This window comes from Anopheles nili, chromosome X (genome assembly GCF_943737925.1).
Source record: "Anopheles nili chromosome X, idAnoNiliSN_F5_01, whole genome shotgun sequence".
In the NCBI taxonomy this organism is placed as follows: domain Eukaryota; kingdom Metazoa; phylum Arthropoda; class Insecta; order Diptera; family Culicidae; genus Anopheles; species Anopheles nili.
In genome coordinates, this window is record NC_071293.1 from 533,556 (window position 1) to 560,312 (window position 26,757).

The following is a 26,757-nucleotide window of genomic DNA, read 5'->3' on the forward strand; positions in this document are numbered from 1 at the left end:
TTCGTTAAGTTGCAATGTAAATTCTTTTGTCCGTTTTGATCTTGTTAACTCGCTGTCGCAGAGCTAGAGTATACAATTACAATGTTACAAATGCTGTTTGTTTATGCATGCATGCACATCGGAAACCATTTGTGATTACACCAAACAGATAATAAAATGTCTGCTATTTTTTCCGCAACATTACTAGATAACCATGAATCGTTTTACTTACATGTGCTCTATCATTATTGTAAAATCATTACAGCTTTCAACAACAGACAAAACATACCGCTAATTTTTCTCTAAAGAATGCATTATTGAATTACATAATATGTAAACATTGCTTGAAGTGCCAATGACAACAAACGTATGCCGTAAGTGAAAATGAACCATTGTGAGTTTAGTATCGCTTAATCATAATATTGTACATCGTACATTAAGTATTCCGTTTTTCCTATCTTTAGTTCGAAATAACTTATCACGGTTCCGATTGATTACGTTCGATGTCACTGATACTTTGCTGGAATACTCTATGCGCCCTGAGCTGTATTATTTGCAAGTGATAAATAGTGTCTTAGAGCCGCGGCTTGGGCTTTCAATCGAAGAGAAAGCAATCGGCACCTCATTTGTGCGATGCTTTGGCAAAATGAAAAAGCAATATCCCAATTTCGGGTGCGGCCGAAAGCAATTCAGCCAACCAGCTTTCAGCAACCATAAAATACAGGATGAGAACTGGCGTTGGTGGTGGCGCACCCTTGTAGAGCAAGTTATACTAGATGCTGCGGCGGACTCTGATTGTCATGCGATCCCATCACCAATTCTCACCACGATTGCAGAGCAGCTTATCGACGATTATACATTTGATGCGAAACACATCTGCTGGAGGCAGCGACCCGGGATTGCAGACTTTCTGAAGAAATTGCGCATACCAGGACGTATAATAGGTATTGTATCGAATTTTGATCCTCGATTAGAGATAATTCTGCGCAACAACGGCATAAACCGATCTGACGACGTCCAATCAGGAGCAATCGATTTCATTCTTACCAGCTACGATGTTGGCGTGGAAAAGCCAGACCCAACAATATTTGAAATAGCTCTAAAGCGAGCAAACCTGCTTAATACTTCATCTGATAACATTATACGTCCCTGCGAAGCTCTGCACATCGGTAATCTATGTCGCGAAGATTACACCGGAGCCCGTAATGCCGGTTGGCATGCGCTTCTCGTGAATGTAACACAGACGAAGAAGAATCATGAGCTCTTTTCAGCTATTCCATCCAAGTATATTTTTACAGGCCTTCCCGATTTGCAAAACCGAATGGAAAAAGATGCATCCTTCCAATGGTAAATCGATGAATTGGTTCAATACGAATAATACGAAATAATTCAATAAATCAATACGAAACTTCGAAATGATTAGTTATATGTAACCACACCATAATATATGTATAGACTATGTGATATTATGTGATGTGCTTACTCATTCGGTAAAATATTCTCGCTCAATATATGCATACATAATGTTAATTTAGTAAGAAAACTGGTGTACATTTAGGAATGCAAATGTGCAGCAAAATATGATGAAAGATTGTACGAATATTCGAAAATTTAGCATGTATAATATGGCATATACATCTATCATAATTATTTTTGATATATTACTATCCATTGTAGTTTTTGATGTACAGTACAACAAGATAGGCCTGCCATTTGTTTATTGGAAATTTATATTCAATTCCATAATACAAATATCCTGAAAGTGCTCGTAATAATAACATAATATTTAATGAAATTTAAAAAATGAATTGCTCGAGAGCTTAATGCAAGCACATATGAACTTGAAAGCCATAATCTTTCGTTGAAGCTCAAGCTTGATATTGAACGAAGAATATTACATGGGGCAGCATGCAACCGTACGCATGCTTAGCCTTACGCATCAAGCACTAAATGTGCTAGCGCCTGTCAAACTCTGTGTCAACCGTCTGAATAATAAAATCAACCGAGTAAAAGCAGCAGAAGGGGCTCAAAACGGTACGTAATGCTGATATTTTGCTGTTCAATAGGGCTATTCGCTACCTCTTAATGAAAAACAGATAGCCATAACAATTTGAGTAATTGGTCAGCTGTAAATCAATCTCCGTTCTCTATACGGGAGTGCAATAGTGTAATTTTGCATTAAGTAAATAATGAACCCAATGCATTGAGACTTGCGGGAGCACGTTTCCCTTAGCGTATATTACTTCGAATAGTGACTCCTATATTAAATGGGCCGCCGTGAGGCGAGCATATTATAAATTAAGCATATTACAGATTGGTATTCTGTAAAAGTGTAAAGAAATAAAAATCTGGTAGATTCAACTACACTATATGTACCCTTGAAGATGGTGCGTGAAGCGAAATTTGACGAGGTGGCTCTTTGTTATTGCGCGAACAAAGCAAACGTTTGGCGCATACGAGTATCATCTTCTAAATGAACGGAATAAAATCAGTAAAACTATACGGCTACTCGACAATCGTCTTTTTCTATTTGGACCTAGGCTCTGCCCGATTTTTTGATGTGTAAGAAAATAATCGCTCTCTCATCTTAGAATGTTTCTATCTCTTACATTGCAGTGGGTGGAATTAGCAAGTAGGGTGGGAAAAGTTTGCACGAATGAATGAGTGTATGTGTGTAACCTTTAGTGTGAATATGCAATACTATCAGTTACACATGGTCCAGGAAAACGGTGGCTTACAAAAACATCCAGAAACTGATTTTGCTAGCGTGCCAACAATTTCTAGTGCCTGATGATTTATTCCAAGCATGATAATGAGGTCAACATAGTAAATTTCAATGCGCTACGCAAGTAGAAGAAACAACTTCACAGAACAAATCATCCAGCAACTTCATGGGCATGGCCGAGATTCCTGCACTAAGCCAGCAGCAGGTTGCAGTATTGTGAAAGTGCAATGGTGCCTACGTCAGTGTCCAAGTGTATGTGTTTCGAAGTCTTTCTTTTGTTGTTGAAATTAGGAATGTGTGTCAGCATATGTTTATGCTCACTTTGGTTATGTCATGGATGAACAAGATTCCTGGCATCTCATATACAGGTGGTTCCAATGCCACCTAGAGTAGTAAAGATCACTCGGGCTTTAAACACCGTAAAACAGTGCAGTTTAACCTCCTTGAAACATCGTTAGAAAAAAAAACTCAATCTACTCATGCATTCTCCCAACATAGAATGAGTCCTAGTTCAGAAAAGGGCGATATATTTATTACTTTTATCACTATCTTGCTTTAGTTCCTCATTTGTTTTCTCCTATTCATTCTCTTCCAACACATTTTATGACATCAGCTTCAAAAATCAGTGTTAAATAATGATATATTCATGATGCATGAGAAAATGTATAATTTTCGAACAGCAACTAGATTATAAAAATTATGAATGAACCGATGTAATTGAAGTAACGTATGATTACAACATTTTCAAAGACGGGCTAAACCAAAATGCATAGCGTTAAATGTGCTACAACTCTCTAAAGCTACCGTTTCAAAGCACACATTATTTAGGTATATATTTGTGCAACGAAAAGAACATTCTTGTACACATCTATCAACTATCAATTCTGCTACCTTCAAAATCAAATACGTCCACACAAACAATAGAAAAAAATGTTTTCCGGAATGTCCCAAGAACCGTTATCTAACCCGTGTATCACTCTATTATTTATGTGTACTGTGTCTTGATTTTTACATTTATTTTAAACAACTATCTTGATGTTTATTTTTTGAATTGCATATCTCTTTCAGACTCACCCATCGGCAAACTTGCGGAGGGTGGGGTGATACTAGGATCTTGAAATAAACAGATGGCTGCCGCCCGGGCGGATAATAGCAAAAAACAAGATGACAAGAGCATCAAGTCAATACAACATGCAAAACCAGCCTTGCCGCCACAGCGCTATCCGATAATTCTGCTAAATGGCAAGAAACAACCTACTAATGCACTGTCACAATCAACCTCGGTCTCTTTGTCATCGCGTCAGAATGTGCTGCATCGGCTGGGTTCATTGCAGCCTCGGCTCCTCCAACAGGAGCCAGAAGCACAATTGCCTGTCTCTGCTGGTCCAACGATGAAGCCCTCTTCTGCCTTGGTCAGCCCAACGACGGCCCCAGGCCACCGGGCCTTGGTACCATCAATATCCGTCTGTAACGCTGCACCGGTGATAATTAACTCCGAGAGCTTACGTCGGACGGTGTACACTACGCTACCTCCCGCAACGTTACACAGCAGTAACCTCAACACCAGCACTGGCACCTCTGTTGATGGAGTTAATTCTATAGTCAGTTTCGCGGATAAACCTGCGGTTACGATTCCTGTACCCTCAACAACCGATGGTCTCATTTCGGTTGTGCGGCCAACTTCTGGTGGAACTGTTGTACCTCCCGTCTCAAGTACCCCTAATGCAAACTCCTTTAGTAAGCAACCAAACACTGCAACAAATGAAGTAAAACTATCACTGGTTGCCAAACTGCCAATCAAAAACGGAGAAACAATGAATTCTAGTACCAAACGAACCATCAATGGCTTACAATCGGTAACTATTGCTAACAGACCGAATGGTGTCACTGCACAGGCTTCCATACAGTATAATAATGCTCCAGGATGGCGGCGTATCTTGCGTAACAAAGTTATAGTTTATATAAGGTAAGCTATTGTTTTTCCTGAGGATATGATGGATAGTATTGTACAACTCCTTTAACATAAAAATATTCGCAACAGTTGCAGAAATGATCGATAACACTTATATTTGTTTCAACTTGTAGCCCTTCAAATGCCGTACTTCATAATTTTGATCAAGTAAAGGAGTATCTGCTTACTGCCGGTACGTGCAAATGTGGTTTGCCCTGCCCGTTCTATCCGGAAGTATTTTTCCAATTCGATGCTGAGGTCAGATTTAAATTTTCTTCCATTTGATGGGTTACAATAACGTAATTTTTACATGATCTTATGATGCAGATTCCGAACCTCTCGATGCCTCCCAGAAGTAAACAAGTAGAATCGTGCACGCATTTGAAAGCGATGGTTACTGGATCGGAAAGGACAAAAAGAGTGCACACGGAGACTATAGGTAAGAAACGTTAAGCAGCAAATCGTTGATAATTTTTGTTACAATACTTGTGATGTTTTTGTAGCAAATAACGTACAACGAATAGCTTGTGGTTCCGTCCATCGTGCACAGAGTGCAATTTTGCTGAAGACACCTCCTTGGCGTAAGAATATTCCCATTGGGAAAATATCCTCATCTGGTTCCACGCTACTGCCCACAGCTATCAACCAATCGTTTCCAGCAAAAATAGTATCAGCAAGTGATACTAGCCTCAATACACCCGTTCAAGATCGGCTCGATTCGTTAGTTACAAAAGTTACGTGTACGCCAAAGAGCGACAGTACAAGCACGTCTTACGCCGTTGGCACCGCAGGACATGATGCTTCAGACAAGCAACCACCATTAAAGGACCCTGTTGCAATGGTAGAGAGTGACAAAATTGACTGCAAATCTAGAACAATACCGACGCAGAAGAAAAAACCAACGTTCAAAGATGACCCTACGGGCTACTTGAACCAACAAACAGCCATTTTGCACAATTCCATTTCTATACTTCACTCACCCGATCGACGATCCCCATTGACGTTGAGTGAATTAAGTCCCAAGGCAACCATATCAAGCTCCGACACACAAAAGCCCGTCCAAAATAACATCTCTGAGAGCAGGGAAATAACAACCACCAAGATGGCAGCATCCAACCCGTCGAAAGATGATCACACGTGTACACGCCGTCAACGAACGGTTAATCGAATTTTGCCAAAAATTCGTTTGCAACAAACACAATTAACGGGGCCAACAAAACCTCTTCCGAGCGTACTGAGATTCGAAGCAGAAAGCACTAGTTTTAACAATCAAGCCTTGGCCATCACTAACAGTATTACAAGTAAGAGAGTAACGGATCGAAACAAGACGTTACCGATTACCAGAATAACCAGTCAGAATGAAAATAGTAAGATGACATACTTCGTACATGCTAATAGTACTCGGCCGACGCCAATAGAACATTGTTCTTCGGCAAAAGTAGCTAAATTGAATGTTTCGACGACTAGTGAATCCTTGATTTCCGTTCCAAATTCGTACCCAATGACAAGTACGACAACGACCACAACTATCGCTAGAACGAATCCCACAACAACGGCTACAGCAACAATGCTCGTTTCATCACGTTCTACACAGCTGATCAATACTGGTGGAGCGCAAATCGTTGTAATTGATGGTCTACAGCATTCGGCTATGCCAAGCACTTCAGAGGTAAATCGGGTTCGAATTACAGGGTTCCATCCTTCACGACAACAGGCGACAAGTGCACAGATTGTATCCAAATCGCATCAACAACAGCTGCAACAGCAAAAACAGAAACACCTGCAGCAACAGCAACAAAAACAGCAACTGCAGCATGAGATCCAACCGAAAGAACCCCATCAGTCCCAGCAACAACCGAACATCATTAACTACAACCTGCCACGTGGACCGAATAACACAACTGGACCATTATCTAACCCAACAGTATCGACGATGACTTCTGCCGCGATGGTTATTAACGGCGCCAATATCATTCATCTCAGTAACGGTCTGCAGTCTAGTAACACAGCTACCAGACAGCTGTTGTCCACCTACGGTGGGGTGTTAACATCTAATTCGTCATGCCCGACTAGCTCCAATCAGTGCCTGTCTCAAAACACATCAGCGCTCGGTTCCACCAAAACACCTCTCACTCTAACAAATGGTTCACTTGGCCTAGCATCTGGCCCAACGGTCGTACTCAATCCTACTACGAGCATTCGATTTACTGATAGCTCCAACCTAAATACATCTGGTACTTTTACTACATCGACGGTACCGTCCGGCTTTGATAAGCTTAGCTGTGGGCCAGAAAGTGTGCGTCCGATCATCGACAATTTCCAATACCCTCCATGTTCTACTTCGAGCACAAATGGATCGAATCTAGCTACCATTGAAGGAAGGAAGATAAAAAAACAAATGAAGAATGTACTCAGTGACGGCACTATGGGCACGACTACAGGAATTAGTAGTGGCATCGTGTTACCACCTTCTTCGATCACGGCCTTGAACCAACCTCAATCAGCGTTTCAACAGCAATTACATACTCCTTTTGTGCAGATTGCCGCCCCGTATGGTGGCCTTCAGAATATTCAGCTCGCCTCAAATCTATCTGGAATAACCGTAGTCCCCGTAACTAAATCGGCACCAATTGTGCTACCATCGCCAACTTCTAGCCAGCATACGCAACCACAGCAACATCAACAGCAACAACATCAACAACCATATAACCTGCTCGGACAGACTCAAACGATTCTCTTGCCAGCCGGCAGTATGGTAATGACATCGGATGCAACTTCGCCCACAACAACCTTACTCCAAATACAAAACATGGGAGCATGCACTAGCAGCGCATCGCTTCTTACCAACCAATCAGGAATCGTATTACGACATCCTAAACCTACTCCAACCAGTTTCCTTTCGACGGTGGGCTCGCAATCCTTTCTAATAGGAGCAAATAGTGGTTCCAGTACTGCCCGCTCCGTAAGCATGGGGCAGCGACAGCTGACCGCAACAAGTGGAGCTACACTTTTTGGAACTAGTGCAACAGCCCCCCTAGGTATAGTTACCGCCCAGTCTCTCACAGTTGGTAGTATCTCAATTCAGCAAGCAGAGCTATCATTGACACCCTCATCTGCTAATAGCACTGTTGTCAAACAACCAGATATATCAGCTAAGATTATCGATGCTAGCAAGCAAATCGATATGAGTCAAAATCAAACATGTGGCAAAGTGCTACTGCATTGTGATGTAACATCTCAAGATTTATCGGGAAGCTCTGGTGATAATAATTATGGAAGTATTGATGCAAAAATCCGAAACTGTAGTTCCACCAGAGATGCAGATCGTAAACCTGCAGTTTACAATGTCAAAAATAGTATGGTAAGCGAACATTATTTATTATTATATTTCTATTAGTAAAATCTATTGTTCTTGTATTTTCATGTTCCAATGCGTTATCGGCAGCGCTTAGCCTGTTCTACATCCGATGTGCCAGCGGTTACCGCAATAGAATCAGATGACCAAATTAAATCATGGCGAAATGTTACCAAACAAGGTAAGGTGAATGTAACTGGAAGGTGCCGTATTTTAAACATAATAAACGTATTACGTATGTACCGTTCCAGGTCGCCTACTGCTTAACTCACCAGATCGCACATGCAGAGAAGCACTTTCCGAAGAGCGTGTTACAGGCATAAGTGAACGACGAGGGGTTACTTCGCAGCCCACGGACAAACATCTCACGGCCGGTGCAGAATGTGTCAAGTTGAACCTCACCATACCGCAATCAACAACCGAAGGATCTTTGTGCCTGTTTGCAGATCTCCCAGATCAATCGTATGGTGAGTGATCTCCTATTATTTTTATAATTTAAAAGCTTCAAGCTTTAGGCGACTAACCTTGCATGCTTTTAAGCACGCATCAATGGAAACTGCTGTGACGGTCGCTGATACACTCGATAGGACATATAGATAGCTGTTTTTGATCATGGTTCTAGAGTTCAGATAAGGATTTAAATGTAGTACTGCATTTGTTTGTTTCTCACACAAAGACTATAATTCATTGTTCCGCAGGAATGCGCTTCATATTGGTTGCGGCTAAACTAATCATTTTCATCTCATCCAGCTGGTGCATCAACTAACGTGTCTACGTATCATTATTTCTTCAATTTTCGAATTGAAGTTCTATGAGTAATTTTTGGTGCTTCGTTAATAATTCGATTTTCACGGGGCTGAGCCACATTATGCTTCAATGTTTTGTGCTTTTGGCAATCCATACTTACCAAATCGGTGGCGGTACCTGGCAATATATTCCTTTTCTTTTTGCTCTATGCCCACCATTTCGTTCATATTTAGTATATTTTATTTTTGCGCACCTCTTACTAGACACCGCGACCCCGTTGATTCCGAAATCTCCTGCAAAATCCCGCAAAAGACGATTAGCACGGAGCGAGCTTAGTGCACAGCCAAGCGCCGACACTACCGCCAACGCTGAACAGGATGAAACTATTGACAGTAATCAATGCATTGTATCAGGAGAGCAGACATCACACTGGTTCCGCGTAGGTGATCTAGTGTGGGGAGCCGTGCGTGGCTTTCCTGCCTGGCCGGGTAAAGTGCTACCATCTCCGCCTCCGTCTCCATCCATCGAAATCAACAAGCATCTTGGCGAGTGTACTTCATCTTCATCGACTTCTTTGATGGTAAAAAAATCCGTGTCACCCACAGACGCTGCACAGCAGAAATACGTCTGGGTGCGATGGTTCGGTACGGGGCGCACCAACGCGGAGAGAGTCGAGGTCGCCACTTTGCAGAGCCTTTCTGAAGGTTTGGAGTCTCATCATCGCGCGCTAAAGGATACTAGAAAGTGAGGCACCAGTCTAAATGCACAAGTGAAAACTAGTGGAGAGTCAGCAGTTTTCCATTCGTTTCCCGCGAAATGAGAAAGAGGGTTTTTTTCTTGGCGGGATTTGATTTTCACTTTCAAAACATTCGAATTATTTGCTAATCCAGTTACACAAACTGATGTTTTTCGTATTTTTTTCTATTTTAGGAGCCGTAAACTAAACTCGCATCTAGAGTATGCAATTCAGCAGGCGATGCAAGAGTTAGATCAGACAGCGACCACATCTGGTCTCAACCGCCGAGGATCCACTGTCAGTAAACAACAGCGGCGGCGTAGGCGACGCAAACCGGGCAAACACCGCACATCCAGTGCTAGCAGTATGTGCAATAAAAGAACCGCTAGTGTTCGCTATTTGCGTGGCAACAAATTTAAAGCCAAATCGTGAATCAACGAAACAACGATGGTTGTTGAATGTTGTCACGCTAGGTAGTTAGTAAACGATGTCGATTTGATGCATATTCTGTTAGAGTACTATCGAAATGGTAGCCACTACGTATAGAAGGTCTAAACTAAGTTGTTGATAAGTAATTGTTCGGTGTGAAGCTTAGGTACATGACCCCGGTTACGCTTTGGTACTAAACCAAAATTTTCCCACCTTGTTCGTATTAACTGTATTCTGGGGTATACGTTCTCTTTATTTCAATGAGATAACGTAGGGCTTTGGCATGATTTTATCCCCAGAAATTTAAATTATTTTACATATTTGTCCATGTTAACGAGTTTTGAACACTAATTTACTTTCATGGCATAAATCGCATTAGAACTAGACAAAAAGCATAATGTGAAGCTTAATGGCTTGGTATCAAAAGTGAGAAGTAAACGCTTTCTAATGTCTAAAAATGCTCTTCGAAAACGCAAACCAAACAACTGACATGGGCTTTAATAATAATTCGTCTTGTATAGTTAGGATTTTGCACACTGAAATAGTCGCTATAATGACGAGCTTTATGAGTTGTATGATACATACTGTTGTGCAGCAAATTAAGTTCGCTCGACTCCGGGGAGTTGGTCATGTTATTGAATGGCACCGGACGACCTAGTCCGTGAAATCCTTTTAGGCCTTCCATGTGGACAACAGAGGCATGATATGCCCAAATGAACATGGCATTTGGCGTTGATATGTCGTAAAAAAGATCGATCTGCTAACATTGGCAGACGTCTGCCCTCGGATAAACAAGTAAAAATAGTTTATATAACCAATGTCCTATAAACTATGTTGATTTCTTCCCACGTCTTGTCAAAGCTAACAATCGAAGTTAATTCGAAGCGTAATATTCAAAACCATTCATTCATAGCACGAAAGCAAATTAAATCGATGTTCGTTACCATACAATTGAAACCGAAATGGAATGGTAATTTGAAATAGCTAAAAGTGTAGTAATATAGAAAGCGATATGGTGAGGATATGATTGTTGCAACATTATATTTTAAACGAAGAAAACAAAATTAGCGTATCATATTCTGTTTAATTTAAAACATATACAATCTGCTCCTAGGACAAAAAAGTACAATAACCTAATTTCTGGTTGTACTGAATTAAGCAATTAGCTCAACTTATTAACCATGTTCGAGTTGCTGCAATAGGTGAAAAAGCATTCATGTGTACTCTTTTCGTTCAGCAGTTAACAAAAAGTGTAAGTGTTTAAGTGATATCCTGTTATATTTTAAAATTGTTTTTCGATTTATTTCTTAACACAAGCATCCAAAGGATGTTATTTAGTCTAAGCGTGTTAATTAACCAATAAATGTGTAATGTTAGGTTATAGGGAATGGGTACTTGGTATTGAAATCAAGTTATTTTTGTATGAGTCATCACAAATGTTTAAGAAACCAGAAAACTATTACGTGTTTCTACGTTGAAAAAAGTGAGATCAATTTAGCAACTTTGAAATAGGTGTTAATAATTTGTGTGCTAGAATGCTAAATTTTATGTTTTTCTCGAACTTTGTTCAAACATATATTGTTTTTTTTTTGTTACTGTTAATGATGCTAGTTTATCGTCCTTATTATTCATGTTGTTGTTGTTGTGATTAAAATGATTATTTAACACAGGAAAAATGAATCATAAGTTTTCTTTAAAGTTAAACACATTATGCATGATGTAGATTCAAACAGACAATAAGACCCATCCGAATGTAAGGTGACGAAGAACTGATGGCAAGGAAATATACATCAATACCATAGGAATTTCTTGCACTTGCAGACCACCCCGTACAAACGGTTGATAAAATAGATTAAAACACGGTCTAAATAATTCTATAAGTAAAATATTCAACGGAAATAAAAAGGCGTTTTTAGTCAAATACTCGTTCAATCGAGCGAGTCTATGTGAGTATATGCATTGTTTGATTTAATGAACTAACAACTATTACGAAATAAGCAAAACATATTGTTATTTCTTTTAAATTAAATCAAAGAAACATATTATATCCAACGATAAATTTATTCTTAGTGTGGTGATTATTTCAAATTTTAAAAAGACAAAATATTCATTTTACCATGCTAGAGTGTGTATTATGATAATTTGAAAATTATTTGAGTTACACTAATTGCATTGGATGTTAATGCGATAAATTCTTTATTTTAATTTTATACAATATGTTTGCATAGACCATCTCTCAGCTGTATAACTGTACACATTGCCAATCTATGCTGATTCCTAGCAACAACGGAATTTCAAAATAAAAGTCGTGTAATAAACGTCAAAAACATAGAAAACGTGAAGGTCAAAGTTGATCCCAAAATTACGGAACATATTCACTCACACTATCATATCAATGTGACAGGGAGTGAAAATAAACAACATAAATATGTTCATTATTCATCCTGGTCCTTCGAGAATTATGTTAATAAATTTGTTTTAATGTTTTGATTACTCATCCCCGACTGCGTTTGTGTTTCTGATAGTGGCTAAATACAATAAAGTCATTTTCGCACAACTTCACCGCAAAGAATCCTCGTAAAAGTAGAAAGTGATTGAATTGACATTCAAGTGACATTCTCGCCTTCTGACGACCACGAATCTCGACGAGAACGGGTGAAAATTTCACTCACTCGCTCGGGTTCGAAAGAATTAGTGTATTTTTACTCGATAAAAGCGTACAATTTGCAAAGGAAAACTCTATCAAACTAGAATTCAAACAATTAACAGCCAATCAACTTTTGCTGAGGTGTGGTGACGGGAAATTAAGTCAAGCTGAAGTGACCGACACTAGAGAAAATCGAAGGTAACCACTGCGAATTGATTATTTTGGTTTGATGTTTTACGTAGGTAATAGCAAGATAATAGTAAAAATAATCATTTACCATCGTTTGCCGGCAGAATCTGCGCAGTAGCAATCAACCGGCGTTGGGAAAAATCTTCTTTTAAGATAATTATTGCAGCAGTCTCAACAAAATGCGTAGCCGAAGCAATTCCGGGGTACGCCTCGATTACTATCAGCGGATAGTGCATCGCTTAATCATGCGCCATCAGCAACCAGTTACTGGGTTATTTCCAGCTAGCCCACAAACTCAACACGCTTGGGTAAGTATGATTCTATTGCAAAGTCATCTTCTGTGAAAGAGGATCGATTAACTGCTCAATTGATTGGACCTTAATCAAATTACTACACCACTGCTATTGTTACGTTTAACGATGAATAATTGTTTGAATTCTCCCTACTCTATCACGCGGCATTGCTGCTCATGTGCTCAGATTCGCGATAACGTGTACTGCATACTGGCAGTTTGGGGTCTCTCAATGGCATACAAAAAAATAGCTGATCAGGACGAAGACCGTGCTAAGGCGTATGAGTTAGAGCAGTGTTGTGTGAAACTCATGCGCGGTCTGCTGATGGCTATGATGAATCAGAAGGAAAAGGTAGAACGCTTCAAAATATCGCAAAATCCGCTGGATTCGTTGCACGCGAAGTATTCGAGTCGAAACGGGCAAATCGTGGTTGGCGACAGTGAATGGGGCCACTTGCAAATCGATGCCATTTCGTTGTATCTGCTTATTCTGGCTCAGATGACAGCTTCTGGACTACAGATTGTATTCTCGCTCGACGAAGTCGCGTTTATTCAGAACCTTGTGTTCTACATCGAGTCTGCCTATTGCATCCCGGACTACGGTATATGGGAACGAGGAGATAAATCGAACCATGGTCAGCCAGAGCTCAATGCTAGCTCGATCGGTATGGCGAAAGCAGCGCTCGAAGCCATGAATGAGCTAGATTTGTTCGGTGCCCGCGGTGGCTCCGGTTCCGTGATACACGTGCTGGCGGATGAGGCGCATAAGTGCCAAGCTGTGTTACAGTCAATGCTGCCTCGTGAATCCAACAGTAAAGAGCTGGATGCAGGCTTGCTATCGGTTGTCGGGTTTCCTGCATTTGCCTGCGATGATCCTCAACTCATCGAAACAACCCAGGAGGCAATTATAACACGGCTTCAGGGAAGATATGGTTGCAAACGATTCCTGCGTGACGGTTATAAGACTCCCAAGGAAGACAACACGCGGTTATACTATGAGCGCTGGGAGTTACGTATGTTTGAGAAGATAGAGTGCGAATGGCCCTTGTTCTTCTGCTACCTCATTCTGAACAAGGCGTTTCAAAACGACAAACAAGCCGTCGCTGAATACTCGCAAAAGTTGGAAGATATTCTTGTCAAAACAGAGGAGGGCATGAAGCTGATACCGGAATTATACGCTGTACCGGACAAAGCGGTTGCTGCTGAGTATCAGGCTCCCGGTAGCCAGCAACGAGTAGTCGTCGGACGCTGTCCGTTTCTTTGGGGTCAATCACTCTATATACTTGGTAAACTGTTACAGGAGGTAGTTATCAATATTTTGTTTTTTATTTTATTCATAAATTCTATTTAAACTTATTTCTAATTTGTCATTAAATCTGGAAAAGGGCTTTCTTGCAGTTGGAGAACTGGATCCGCTAAACCGGCGCCTTGGTGCACAGAAAAAACCAGACGTAGTTGTGCAGGTGGTCATTCTCGCCGAGGACAACGACATTCGTGACAAGTTGGCTGAGCACGGGATACATGTTCAAACTATCGCAGATGTCGCCCCGATTGAAGTACAGCCTGCCAGAGTACTTAGTCATCTGTATACGTACCTTGGACGAAACAAAAAACTTGGCTTATCAGGTCGCAAATCTCGCGACGTTGGAATACTCAGCACAAGCAAGCTGTATTCACTGAAAGATCGCATCTTCGCATTCACACCGCAGGTATGAAGAATCTTGGGTTCAAACGTAGGTCGAAAGAATCAGCGTATTCGTTGGGTCTTCTGACTATTCGTTGCGAGTGTTGTTGCTGTTATCTTTTTAGGTCGTCTGAGACGACAGCCGTAGAGAGATATCCTTGCTGATTTACACAATTAATCTACAAGGAAACATAATGTTTCACTGTACAGCCCACGTTGTAAGCTGTATGTTTAGACAAAACATCTATTCTACTACACGTCGAACCGTATTGACCACGTCGAAATATTTTGCCAAAGCCTTCAGCCTTAAATGACTTTCATTCAAATGCTATGCATTGAAGGGTTTTTTGAAACACTGTTAAAGATTCCACGTGATGTTTTTTAAACTTTTTCAATGTATATATTTATACACTTACGCATCTTTGGTTTCGCAAAAAAATTAAGGCGAATTATTTTGATTTCGTATACATATTTGTTTTTAATGAAACAGCAACTTTTCTGCGTATATCTTCCTTTCAACCACTACCTACCACTTGCATTCCAACAGTTCTCCGACGTGAACCGATTCTATATTGCATCGGACAACGAGCTCATGATTGACTTGCTGAAGGGAGAGATTAACTTCCTGAAATCAGCTTGGCAGAACCTGCTTGGCCGCCCTCTGCTCACATTGGTGCTGAAAACTGTACATCTAGGTCGGTCAATTTCCCTCTGTTTCTTTCGCTCTACTATTTCCCACCAATCGCTCCACTACTCAGATCCCCATCATAGTCCCTTCAGTAGAACACCCCAATTTGCACAAAGTTCCTTCGCATTACTCTTTTTTAGCTAACCTCCTGTACATAGTAGATTGTTTTTTTTTCTCAATGATCCAACCCCTTTCCTTCTCCTCTTAATAGCAGAGATCTGACTCATCGAATTGAAATCTCTGTTTTATGTAATACCTTTTGTGTATTTGAAGATCAGGCCACGTTTATCGATGAATAATTGTCCTAAACCGTCCCTTATCACACGGTAGAATAAACCCAGCATTCTCCATTGAGCTTTGCAACGGTAGTGTTGTACCATCTTTTAACGTTTGTTTGATTTATTTTCTTATATTTTGTATATTCTTTAGTTATTAACTTTACGAGTTTGGTTTTGTTTCTAAATTGTGTTCCTTTTATAGTTCTATCTTAACACTAAAATGTCTTACTTAACGGCATTGATTGCAATGCAATAAACCAAGTTTAACAGTTCTAGGTGTGTTCAATGCGATAGTAACGTGCTGAGGCATTGTATAAAAATATTTGAACGTATCTAGTCGAACAATCCGGTTAAGTCTTTTGTCATGTTGATGCATAGTTCTTCAGTGAAGCTAGCAGAAAGATTTTTTTTTGCAACAGCTTTTTTTAAAATCTCTCTCCTTTTTGTTCATCAGTGAACATTAGTGTTTTTTCTATCAAATGTATTTCTTTGTACACATCACCACACAGCAGCAAAAAAAACAAAACTCATTTGGAGCAGTGCCTTAAAATAATTGGAAAGTAAGAAGCGATTCGCTCCTAAATTTTTACGTGGAATCCAGGATGTCAACCGTTTCGATACTCCTTTATTGTTCACGTTTAGGGCATATCATTTTTAGTGCGGTATGCGTTTATATTGAGTGAACAAATTAAATGGGGCTAAAATAGGGCTATAATTGTAAAATTCTTTTCATCTTCAAATTATTATTTCACTATCAAATAATTGGCAAATTTCAATTTTTCTCTTTCTCTTTCTGTATTTCCTATCCCTGCCGTATCGTCCTACAATTTTTTTTGTTTAAAACAATTTGTATTTCGACGGTCATTGGCCATGTTTGATGAATTTGGGCGCGTCACATCATACAAATCCCATTGATTTGTTCGCAAATTGTTTCCAACGCCAACAACGATAACTATGTCGACGACCGGTGGTGGTTCTCATCTACACACGTGCCACCTCATACGATCGCACATCCGCCGCGCCACACAACATCAACCGCAACATGTTACTCCCATCATATCCATCGCACTCCTTGGCTCCTGGCTTTTTCAACAACATCCCCACCTTATTACCCGTACCAACTTGTAATGGCTTGCTGTGAATCGTATGGGGACGGGGTGGCGGTAGATATTTGATCATGACGAGTACTATACATCGCGCGATCCCGCCCTGCTGGCGAGCAATTTCACCGACATTTTAGCGTTCCTTAGCTATAGCTGGCGCCATCTGCTCGGTCGACCTACGATCACACTGATGGCCACCCATTGGCTCCTAGGTAATTATACATTGTTTCTTAAAATCAATCCAAAACAAAATTGAATACACCAACAAACAGTTCCATCACTACGGCACTCATATACGACAAAATACCTTGCTATCGGCATCACGTTCCTAAGATGATGCAAATCCAAACACAGTAATCGTTCCATACATTCAATTTGGGTTTATTCATTCCTTGGGACTAGCTATTAGTACAAAACACAAACATGCGTCCAAACGCAGAACCTCCAGATTCAGATTCTTTGGGGTGTTCAGTTAACAAGGAGGGTGAAGCTGATAGAACATTCATAATCAATTTAAAATGTTACCATTTCGATTTCATGTTTAATTTTATCATTCATATTCATAGTATATTCTGCCACTTTGTTATTGGTAGTATCTGCAACACAGCATCGCATATTGGCGGATATGTGCGAATACGCGTCCACTGTTTTATTTGCTGTGGCTGGCCACCAACATCATAGCATATTTAAGAAATGAAGTATACCAGGAACTAATTATAGAAACATAGAGACATCGTTGACATCACCATTATTTGTACATCATCCGCCAAATATGCTCGTATCGTTTGGGGTTCGTTGTTCCATAAGTTCGGTTAGTGTTGTCCGATGAATGCTGGTCATATACTGAACATATACTGAACATTTGGATTTGTCACGATGCTTTATTCATGCATGGGATATATAATAAAGGGTTAGGTAAGATAAAAAATGGCACGGATGAAGATAAAAAATACTCTCTTTAAAACAGATTGTGAGTAAGAATGTAATACTCAAAGATGATTTATACCAGATAAAAAATACGTCTGGTTTTATAATGTTTTAGCACGATTGTCCAACGCAAGCATAACCTAGGTATTTTGTTGAATTTAATTGACATTGAATGCACATTTTTATGCTGAAAATAGGAACAAAAAGGAAGTGATGATCATTCATTCGTGTAAATTGTATTTTAATATCTTTGCTCGTATAATTTTTTTTGAGTACTTAAAAACAACATTATTAAGGATCGTGTATTATGTACCATATTATATCTTTATTATATCAACTGCTTCTCAACATAGTGTGAGGTTCATTGTGAGCGTAGCATCCCAATTGTCTCGCAAAAGTGTTCACTTAACTGCAATCCTCTTGTCCAATCTAATCCGATGTCCTCGCCTGCATGTTCTTAATAATTTTTATTTATTTTTGATTTTGAATTTAGCTTGATCTCCAAGCTGTTGAAAAAAAAGTGGCTCATGTTCTCACAGTTTTTGTTTTAATTTATTTCTTTCTTTTTCTTTTTCTTCTAATGTAATCTATATGCTGCTCTCGTAAAGATAATAACAAAGTTCCACTAGCTATGATCCAGACGATGAAAAAATTGAAATCTGGCTATATCAGTGGTACTCGCGTAATTCTTGGTAACTTGGGCGATTTCATCAACACTTCCGCCATTACGGACCTTAGCTTTTTAGGTAGTCAGGAGGATGGCTATCCCGATAGTAAGTTAACAAGCTTGCATTGTTTATAATCATTTGTTGCCATTAAAAATATAAAAATTAATTACTTTGGCATTTCACAGAGCTGAACCCAGCTGTGCAAGCGTATTTAGATGAGCATCTGTTGCGATCCTTTAGTCACCGCGCTTCAACTACGTCAATTCGCTCTTCTGGACTTCGACCGAAGAACCTTCGCCGTCGTATGTCCGTGAAGGGTGCCATCAAGAAGACACGCTCGATCAACGTTGACTGTGAGTTGTAATTCACTCTGCAGTTGAATCATTTGATCAATGGTCATCTTCATTAATTCGTTACAGCGGAAACTCTTGGCATGGAGGGTAATGTTACCGAGCGACGTCTGTCTCACGTCACACCTCAGTGGCTCGAGCCAAATCAGACAACTATTGGAACTAGTGCTGCTGGAGGTAGCGGTGCTACTGCGGGCGGTTCGCCAGCATCACGCGACCCGTCTCCTAATACCCAAGTGCAACCTCGTTACGGTGAACGTGTTTCACTAGATGACGACGGCAAAAAACTGCACATTCAAACCTCGGCAACTGCAGCAAGTAAGTGACTGTCGAGGGAGGATTTGTGATCGAATTATATCTGAATTTCCATTATCCCAGTGCCAAAGATACATATTCAACCTCTGCCGAGACACCGTCCTACAACGGAGACGAATTTCGAAAACACTGAAGTGGAAGAGTTGATTGCCATGCTGCGGGAAACAGAAAGCCTCGAGGAACAAGGCGATATTCTACAGCATCTTGTGGATACACAGGGACTTGATTTTAATACCGGTAGGTGCTACGTGCTCTTCTGTTGATGATACTAAATATGCCGTATGCTTGAAAAGAATATGTTTTTATCAAGGGAATTGTTATAACCATTAATTTCTACCCAGTGCTTGTTTCATGCTTGTACTCAAACACTTGAATTAGTGCCAAAAATATGTCCTACGTTCTACATATATTTGAAAGAGATTTCCTATGGAATTTCGTAATCACCGAAGTTTTCCGGTACAATGTATCACGCCATTGTGCATCGTTGTGTTTTTATGTTGTTCTTCATTTCTTTAAACAATAGTCTTGTACAATCTAATGAATGCAATCAATAATTAGATTGGGAAAATTAATTGGGATTCAACAGAATTGACTTTCCCCTCATTGTAACACTTTTATACTGTATTGATTGATTTTTTTCCTTTATACTACTTTACATTTTTCGCGTGTTCGTCGCTCGATATCCTATCCTGCCTCTTGTGTTTTGTGTCACGCTTGTACCGTCGCCCTTCCGTTTGCGTGTTATTTCAATGCATTTGCCTGCTATTATGTATCGTGTGCTCCTGCGAATCTTGGACTTGGCTCGAAACAATCTGATCGAGCTGCTTGCTCGATTTTTCTATCTGTCTGCATCTGCTGCTTGGCTTAACCTGCTTATGCTGCAACCACGTGCACACTGTACGGGACCGCCTGTGCGGAAAATTCACATTCTGCATCGTACGGAACATCGATCGGTTCGTCGCATATGGTTGACAGAGTTGACGGGTGGTGTTAATGAAGATTCCCCTTCCCAAGGCATGTTGGAGGAAGGCAGGGTCGTGACGGTGCGTGGCCTGTTGAAGGGCCTGTATGAAAAGGCCTGTCAGCAGAAGATGTGGGGTCTGGTGCGTCATACAGCCGGTATGCTGGGAAAGCGTGTCGAGGACCTGGCAAAGGCAGTCACTGATTTACTTGTCAGACAAAAACAGGTAAATGCAGCCGATAGAGGTGCCTAATATAGGTCCATTAATATTCTTTCTGCTCTATGCTCTATGTTATTGTAAAACTTCAAACAGGTAACCGTTGGCATGCCACCAAACAGCGAGCACACGATCACAGCTCCACTGCCCGAGATGGAACTACGCTCTGTGATCCACGAAGCATACGGTGACGACGAGAGTACGGCAATGTTATCCCAGGAGTTGCTCGTCTATCTGGCGATGTTTATACGCACCGAGCCGCAGCTGTTTCATGAAATGCTGCGTCTGCGTGTTGGTCTCATCATCCAGGTGATGGCGAAGGAGCTGTCGCGAACGCTCAACTGCGACGGCGAGCAAGCCTCCGAACATCTACTCAATCTGTCACCGTTCGAAATGAAAAATTTGCTGCACCACATTCTCAGCGGCAAAGAGTTTGCCATCAACAGTGTTGCTCGTGGCAACATCTCCATTGTGAGCTGCAAATCAAGCAGGGTGAGCAAGAAAAGCCAAATTGGCATTGGCGAACCGGAGAGCACCGAGGGTTCCCTGATTGATGATCGGCAGGGTCAATGGCTGCGTCGTCGTCGACTTGACGGAGCACTCAATCGCGTGCCACGTGACTTTTATCCACGCGTCTGGACGGTTTTGGAGCGCTGCACAGGCTTAGCTATCGAGGGGCGCATCCTTCCACAGAGCCTCACGCAGGAAATGACTCCAAACGAGCTCAAGTTTGCGCTTGAGGTCGAGACCGCATTAAACACGATCCCGCAGCCAGAGTATCGGCAACTGGTCGTCGAGGCGTTGATGGTGCTGACGCTCGTAACCGAGCACAACATCCTTGCCTCGATTGGTGACATCATCTACGTAGAGCATTTGGTGCACAAAGCAAACCAGCTGTTCCTTGAGGATCAGCGTAAGGGCCATGGGGATGCGATGCTGTGCTGTGCAAAGAATAAGGACATTCGCGAGACAACCACTGCTGGTCTTTTGCTTTGCGGAGGGGCTGCCTATATTTGCCAGCATCTGTACGACAGTGCCCCAAGTGGTAGCTACGGTACAATGACATATATGGCACGATCGGTCGCTTCAGTACTCGAGCTGCCGAAACACGGCGATATGGATTGTACGATTTCTTAAGGGGGTCGATGTTTAAACCAGCGAATCCAAACAAGGATAAGAATCGATATCATAAAAATCGGCCAACGCTTAAATAACACTGATTAAAGCTGAGGCTAATTAATTGTTGCAAGAAACCCATCAAGGGAATAATTATTTATCCCGTTAGCGTCATCCACTTATGTATTTCTGTGTTACTTAACCACATTGCATATAGAACTTGAAGGTTTAGCTCGATTAGAAGGACTCTAATTGTTTTTTTCTTCTGAAAATGTAGCAGATGCGATTTGTAATTAACGACTAGAAAGTAGCTTTTTGGTACATCAGGCGTGTTACGTTGACATAATGGTTTAAGCGATATGTTTTAATCAATGCAGAATGGCTGGTGCATAGTAACCAAAAGCATTATCCTTTGCTCTCAAAATAAAAAAATATAATTCAATCTATTGTTTTCTTGTTCGTTGAGACCATCCAGAAAATATCCATCCTTTAGTAGGCTTTTCGATGAATATCTTACGACTGTTATAACTGCTTACTTCGATTATGTGATACCCTCTTCGTGCAGAGCAACAACATGTAACATCGCGTACCTAAGCGTAGGTGCCCGGGCTAATTACAATGAGGGAAATGAGATGTAAAATAATCGGAATATCGCCATTGAGCAGAATAATCTTATTGCAAAAGATTTGAGCATATTTTATTTATAAACGGCTTGCACTCTGTTACAGAATTGGTACCAAAGAATGACTGTGTTAAATAAAGAAAAAAAAAAGTAGCAAAAAGAGAATCCGCACGTTACCGAACATGACTTCGACGCCAACAATGTTCGTAACTGTAGCGACAACTTCTTTGTAATACATTTACAGTGCTGAAACAAGGAAATATTCGACTATTTCCGCTATTTCTTGCACATAGCAGCATCCAACGAATCGCATTTCTGTTCCGGATCCATGCTCGTATCCATCTCATCCATCTCGTTACCGTCCCCTGGCTTAGCCTGAAGCACGAAACGTTCAAGGTTATGTAACTCAACTGCAGGGGCTGCGTTCCTGACATAACAGAAGAGCTTAGCCAGCTCGTCATCAAGCGCATCGCTTAAACGTACATATGCTTTGTCCAATATTTTACAAAGTTGATCAACCAAGAGACGAATTTCTCCGTTACGCGTTTCGGTGGCACAGTCATGTTCGAACTTGGCTGGTAGCAACACTTGAATCAAACATTGGATATAATTGCTCATGCAGCTCCGCATGTATGCACTTTCGTTGCCTGTTGCCGGTAAGTGGCATTGCAAGGATTCTACCACCTTCGGAATATGGGACCGTAGCAGCTCATCCTGAGCCAGGGAAAGTGCTTCCGTTTGCGTACACTGGGGATATACCTATATGTGAGCAATAAAATGTTAATATACAGCAGTAGTAACTATAGAATTGAAATTTACCCGTAAGAGAAATGCCGATATTTTCATGTCATCCGAAGATGCAGATAGTTCACCTTTGTACATAAAGGCTGCGAACGACTCGTGATCCTCATTCGACAACGGAATCATACGAATGTGCTTCCTAAAGTAGTACTGTATACTGCGAGGCATTTCTTGCTCGATTTTTAATAACATTCGTTGCTTATCTAGAAGAGGAGAAAGGCATATAAGGCAAGCTTAGAGTAAGTAAAACTGAAATCAACCATTTTGTACCAATCAAAATACCTTCGTTGGATATTATTAGCTGCAATTTCTGCAGCACCGCTACCAACTGCTGAAGCGCCATCGTGACGAGTTTCGTCTTACCCGGCTCAATGTTGCTATCGTCGTCGTCCGGTAAAGCTGTAAAGCGCATTCCGCACGCAATATCGCTCAAACAAAGCACTGCAGCTTTCAGTAGTTGCTGTTTTTTGATGATGGCGTCTTGGTCCGTCGTTTCGATGGCCGCATATGATGGGTAAACGATACCGAAGAGCGTTAGCAACTCGTAGAGAGCTGGTCGCTCCTTTTTGGTGTATGCTTCCACTAGACCTTTTAACACAAATTGTTCAATATATTCGTGTGGCTCGAAAAGCTGCACCTCGTATAATTGCTGCACTAGTCGACGCAAGGCCAGAGAGCGACAGATATCGAAGTCCCGTACTAGTAGTGTTTCAAGGTGTTCGCGTAGATACAACTTTGAGACAGATTTGTACTCCAAGATGATAGATACGATTGTGTTAACGTACTTATCCTGACTGCTTCTACCACTGGTGTCGTACAAGGATCGTATCAGTCGAGAGAAAAATACAGATGGGGCTTGAAAGAGCAGTTTCTGCACATTCGGTGGTCCATCAGCGTCGGGCTGAGCAGACGTATCTTGTAGACGATTTATTAATTGAATCATGGATGGTATCATGTCCGGTTGCTGAAAGTGACAGAAGTCCAATCCAAAAGTTTCGACGGCAAATGTGAAAATGTTAAAGAAGTCTTTCGGTGGCAATACGTCCACGCAGCCCATGATCAGTTCGCGCAACTTAATGCGCACATCAGAGATCTCATCGTCATCCATCGATTCGTTGTCGTCGTCTATGGGCTCACGTGTGTCGAACTCGATCATTGACCGAACGTGATCTCCTCTAAGCTGTCGCATATGCTGCTTAATTGTATCCAAGCATTCTGCGTTATCGAACACTAGTCCTGCTCGGCTAACGAACTCGTTCAGGTAGACAAGACGTTCGTCCTCAGACTGTGCACCGTCGATACGCATCAATAGCATGCCTAGAGGCATTTTAGCTGCCTTATCAGCCAACGTCTTGGGTCGCTGGGCAAACTGTGGCAGATGATGTGTGATACTGTGCCGGAAGTGCTTGTGCGATTTCAATTCTTCATACAGACGGTAAGCCGATTCACCGATCACCTGGTTCAGCGTGAGCGTCTCCTCACCCTCTTTAAACAGGTCGATCTCGGTCCAGTAGCACAAGCAAAATACTGTCACGGGTTTGAGGCATGTCTCGAGCGTGTTCAACAACCAGTGGTTAATTTTGAGTAGGGCGGTGTCTGTCGCTTGCGAGTACTGCCTCATAGCTGGCTTGGAGACGTGCCGATCATCCATCAACTCGTACACAGCCATGTCGGGATCAACGGTAATGGCAGGTTTGCGGAAGTACATATCTAGACAAGCCATAGTCATGCTGAACATGTGTTTCAGAACGAAGCCGACGTATCGGTGTTTGCGTAGCTTGGACCAGCCTTCGAACTTGGCAATATCCTGGGTATTAAAAAAGCTCAACATTTCCGCGATAAAATCAAACATACGCCCAAGCGTACGTTGCTGGTCGACGAAACGATTCCGATCGATCTTGCGCCAGTCGCAGTCAGTTCGGCAGATTGCGAAGTAGATGGCACATACCATTGACTCGACGCGTTCTAGTACCTCGTACGGTTTGGCATACTTCAGGCTAACGATGGCTTGGTCTAGGAACTGCATGGAAAACCAAAGTGGAGCGTAGCGGAGCATTTCGTACAGGAAGCGGTCCAGATCGAGTCCCCAGATACAGTTGAACAGAAGGCACTTCGTTAGTTGCGGTAGGCTATTCAGCAGATGGTTCACACGTGAGTCCTGCTCCAAGTCATAGCGGAAACAGACATCCGTATTTAGTAGCATGTACATTGTGATTCGGCGCAGTTTTTTCTCATATTGCTTGTTTACTTTATTGTCTCCATCCAGATAGTTTTGGATACGTAAGTATTTTAGTAGACGAGCAACTATTTCAATAATATAGGGCTCATTACCTGCGTAGAGAATCAAATAAGAAATTCGAATTAACCGTAGCACAAAATAACAAACCACTTAGGATTCCTACCGCTATCGAAGACAATCTTATCGAAGGAACGCACGTATTGATTGGTGTTATTAAGAATAAGCTGCAGTTTGTTGAAATCTTCGCAAAACTCCATCTCGACAACGATGTTGGTGATATCGTGTAGCAATGCAAAGAGGTCTCCCATACCGTTTGCCGTTGGCGCGTTCGTTCCGGCTGGCCGGCTTTTTCAGGACGGACTGTCTTTGCAATCCGCCTGTACGCTAATGTTTCCTTTGCGCTGTTCAGGAACCAGTGCTTGTTGTCACCCCTCTAACACGCTAAGGTAAATTCGTTTCAGAAACGAAGTTAATCCCCAAACGCATTTAGCGTCTTACATGGCCAAGAATATTGCTAGTTATACACAGCACGACATATACAGCTCCGCGAGTAAACTAAGTTCACATGCAAGCTTCTTCTTCTTCTTCTACTTCTTATTGCCTATAGCGAATAAACTTAAGTTACTGTATTTGACACTGATATGCGGATAGTTTAAAAGAAAACGCAAACGCCTGATAACTGCCTAGTTCTTTGAAACATTAAATCCAAGGAAGAAACACCTTAAGTTATTATCCTTATAAAAAGAATATAACAGACGAGCCAAACTTAACAGCATCCAAAAACAACCGCGCGCGCGCACCTACATACATCACTCTCTACCGTCAGCCACCGTATATGACAATTAGATTTAAAATTATTTTACTGTCAAATCGAAAACCGTTAGATTCACGTTAGGTTCACGTTCAATACATAAATTTGTGAGTACATTGTAAATATAAAGTTCGAGTAACAATTTTTAAATAAGAAATTGCTTTCTTTTAGTTTGCTTGTGCCAAGTTGTGCACCTGCACTTCAGTATTTTTAATCTTTTTTGTAACACAAATGTACTGCAAAATACAATATAGAAGTTAATAAAAACAGCGTTAATAGTAAAACGCTGATGCTTGCTTGAGTTTTAAGAGTGTTTTTTAATAATTTATATCATTGTTGTTTGCGCGTGTTTTACCACAATGTAAAGAGATGTTAAAGAACTTTACAGCATGCGAGATAAAACATGGCTAGAATGCTTGACATCCAGCAGGGATGCTGTACGCGAATAGCTCGTGCTTGCAAATTGCGTGTAAGCGTTTTCTGAGGGTGCTTTAAGATGCTTTAATAAATAATAATTTTTTCCTATTTTGCTGTACTCGTTGTTTTGCATTTTACCAAATTTGTATTCTTTTTAAAATACTTATATACAGCATGGTCAGAAGTGTCAAATGAACGAACGAGCATAAAAACACGACAATAAGTGTAGGGTGCGAGTCGTGCTAGTCATATTTTGGAGGGGATGTTGAATACCGCGTAGTCAGTGGCAGACATCAGTACTACGAGTGGAGTCACGCTGTGACAGAACGGCTGCGTCGAGAGAGAAGTCGACAGCGAAGTGCAGTACCACAATTGACGGTGTGCGTGAGCATGTGTGCGCGGTTGAGCTGTACGTAGTACACGTAGCAAGTGCTGGCGATCGAACGCACCATTAATGCAACCGCCCATTCAACGACGAGTAAGACGCGCTCCGCAGCTGCAGCAAGTGTT

At 41.3% G+C, this 26,757-nt stretch overlaps 4 protein-coding genes across 5 annotated transcripts; 3 read left to right on the top strand and 1 right to left on the bottom strand.

The window, feature by feature from the left end:
• The first annotated feature begins 268 nt into the window (after positions 1-268).
• Positions 269-1,521, top strand: LOC128729064 (rhythmically expressed gene 2 protein-like). Its single transcript, XM_053822715.1, has 2 exons — positions 269-373; positions 444-1,521. Exons 1-2 carry the CDS (start codon positions 364-366, stop codon positions 1,328-1,330), a joined length of 897 nt encoding a protein of 298 aa, XP_053678690.1. The 5' UTR covers positions 269-363; the 3' UTR covers positions 1,331-1,521.
• Positions 1,522-3,831: 2,310 nt separating this feature from the next.
• Positions 3,832-9,925, top strand: LOC128728315 (methyl-CpG-binding domain protein 5-like). Its single transcript, XM_053821935.1, has 9 exons — positions 3,832-4,670; positions 4,790-4,913; positions 4,983-5,094; positions 5,159-6,387; positions 6,442-8,016; positions 8,101-8,191; positions 8,262-8,477; positions 9,021-9,501; positions 9,688-9,925. Exons 1-9 carry the CDS (start codon positions 3,832-3,834, stop codon positions 9,923-9,925), a joined length of 4,905 nt encoding a protein of 1,634 aa, XP_053677910.1.
• Positions 9,926-12,937: 3,012 nt separating this feature from the next.
• On the top strand, positions 12,938-22,744 carry LOC128729234 (probable phosphorylase b kinase regulatory subunit alpha). 2 transcript variants are annotated; one of them, XM_053822897.1, is made up of 11 exons: positions 12,938-13,066; positions 13,238-14,353; positions 14,436-14,759; positions 15,282-15,429; positions 18,339-18,503; positions 18,584-18,751; positions 18,818-18,913; positions 18,956-19,066; positions 19,127-19,300; positions 20,039-20,250; positions 20,338-22,744. In XM_053822897.1, the coding sequence occupies exons 1-11, from the start codon at positions 12,938-12,940 to the stop codon at positions 21,376-21,378; spliced, it is 3,684 nt and encodes a 1,227-aa protein (XP_053678872.1). In that variant the 3' UTR covers positions 21,379-22,744. The 2 variants fall into 2 exon arrangements, with proteins under 2 accessions (XP_053678872.1, XP_053678871.1); XM_053822896.1 differs by having other exon boundaries at positions 18,818-19,066.
• On the bottom strand, positions 22,256-25,327 carry LOC128728317 (uncharacterized). Its single transcript, XM_053821937.1, has 5 exons — positions 25,183-25,327; positions 23,063-25,111; positions 22,799-22,983; positions 22,463-22,738; positions 22,256-22,354 (listed from the first exon to the last, which is right to left on the bottom strand). The coding sequence occupies exons 1-5, from the start codon at positions 25,325-25,327 to the stop codon at positions 22,256-22,258; spliced, it is 2,754 nt and encodes a 917-aa protein (XP_053677912.1).
• Between the last annotated feature and the right edge of the window lie 1,430 nt (positions 25,328-26,757).

Bases quoted from the DNA above. Each gene is read 5' to 3' on its own strand.
- LOC128729234 (XM_053822896.1), top strand. From the start codon at position 12,938: ATGCGTAGCCGAAGCAATTCCGGGGTACGCCTCGATTACTATCAGCGG. The intron at 14,760-15,281 runs GTATGAAGAATC...GCATTCCAACAG, and splicing joins TCTTCGCATTCACACCGCAG to TTCTCCGACGTGAACCGATT. The intron at 19,067-19,126 runs GTAAGTGACTGT...CCATTATCCCAG, and splicing joins AACCTCGGCAACTGCAGCAA to TGCCAAAGATACATATTCAA.
- LOC128728317 (XM_053821937.1), bottom strand. From the start codon at position 25,327: ATGGGAGACCTCTTTGCATTGCTACACGATATCACCAACATCGTTGTC. The intron at 25,112-25,182 runs GTAGGAATCCTA...TTCTCTACGCAG, and splicing joins TAAGATTGTCTTCGATAGCG to GTAATGAGCCCTATATTATT. The intron at 22,355-22,462 runs GTACGTTTAAGC...TTCGTGCTTCAG, and splicing joins AAATATTGGACAAAGCATAT to GCTAAGCCAGGGGACGGTAA.
- LOC128728315 (XM_053821935.1), top strand. From the start codon at position 3,832: ATGGCTGCCGCCCGGGCGGATAATAGCAAAAAACAAGATGACAAGAGC. The intron at 4,914-4,982 runs GTCAGATTTAAA...CTTATGATGCAG, and splicing joins TTTTCCAATTCGATGCTGAG to ATTCCGAACCTCTCGATGCC. The intron at 5,095-5,158 runs GTAAGAAACGTT...ATGTTTTTGTAG, and splicing joins AGTGCACACGGAGACTATAG to CAAATAACGTACAACGAATA.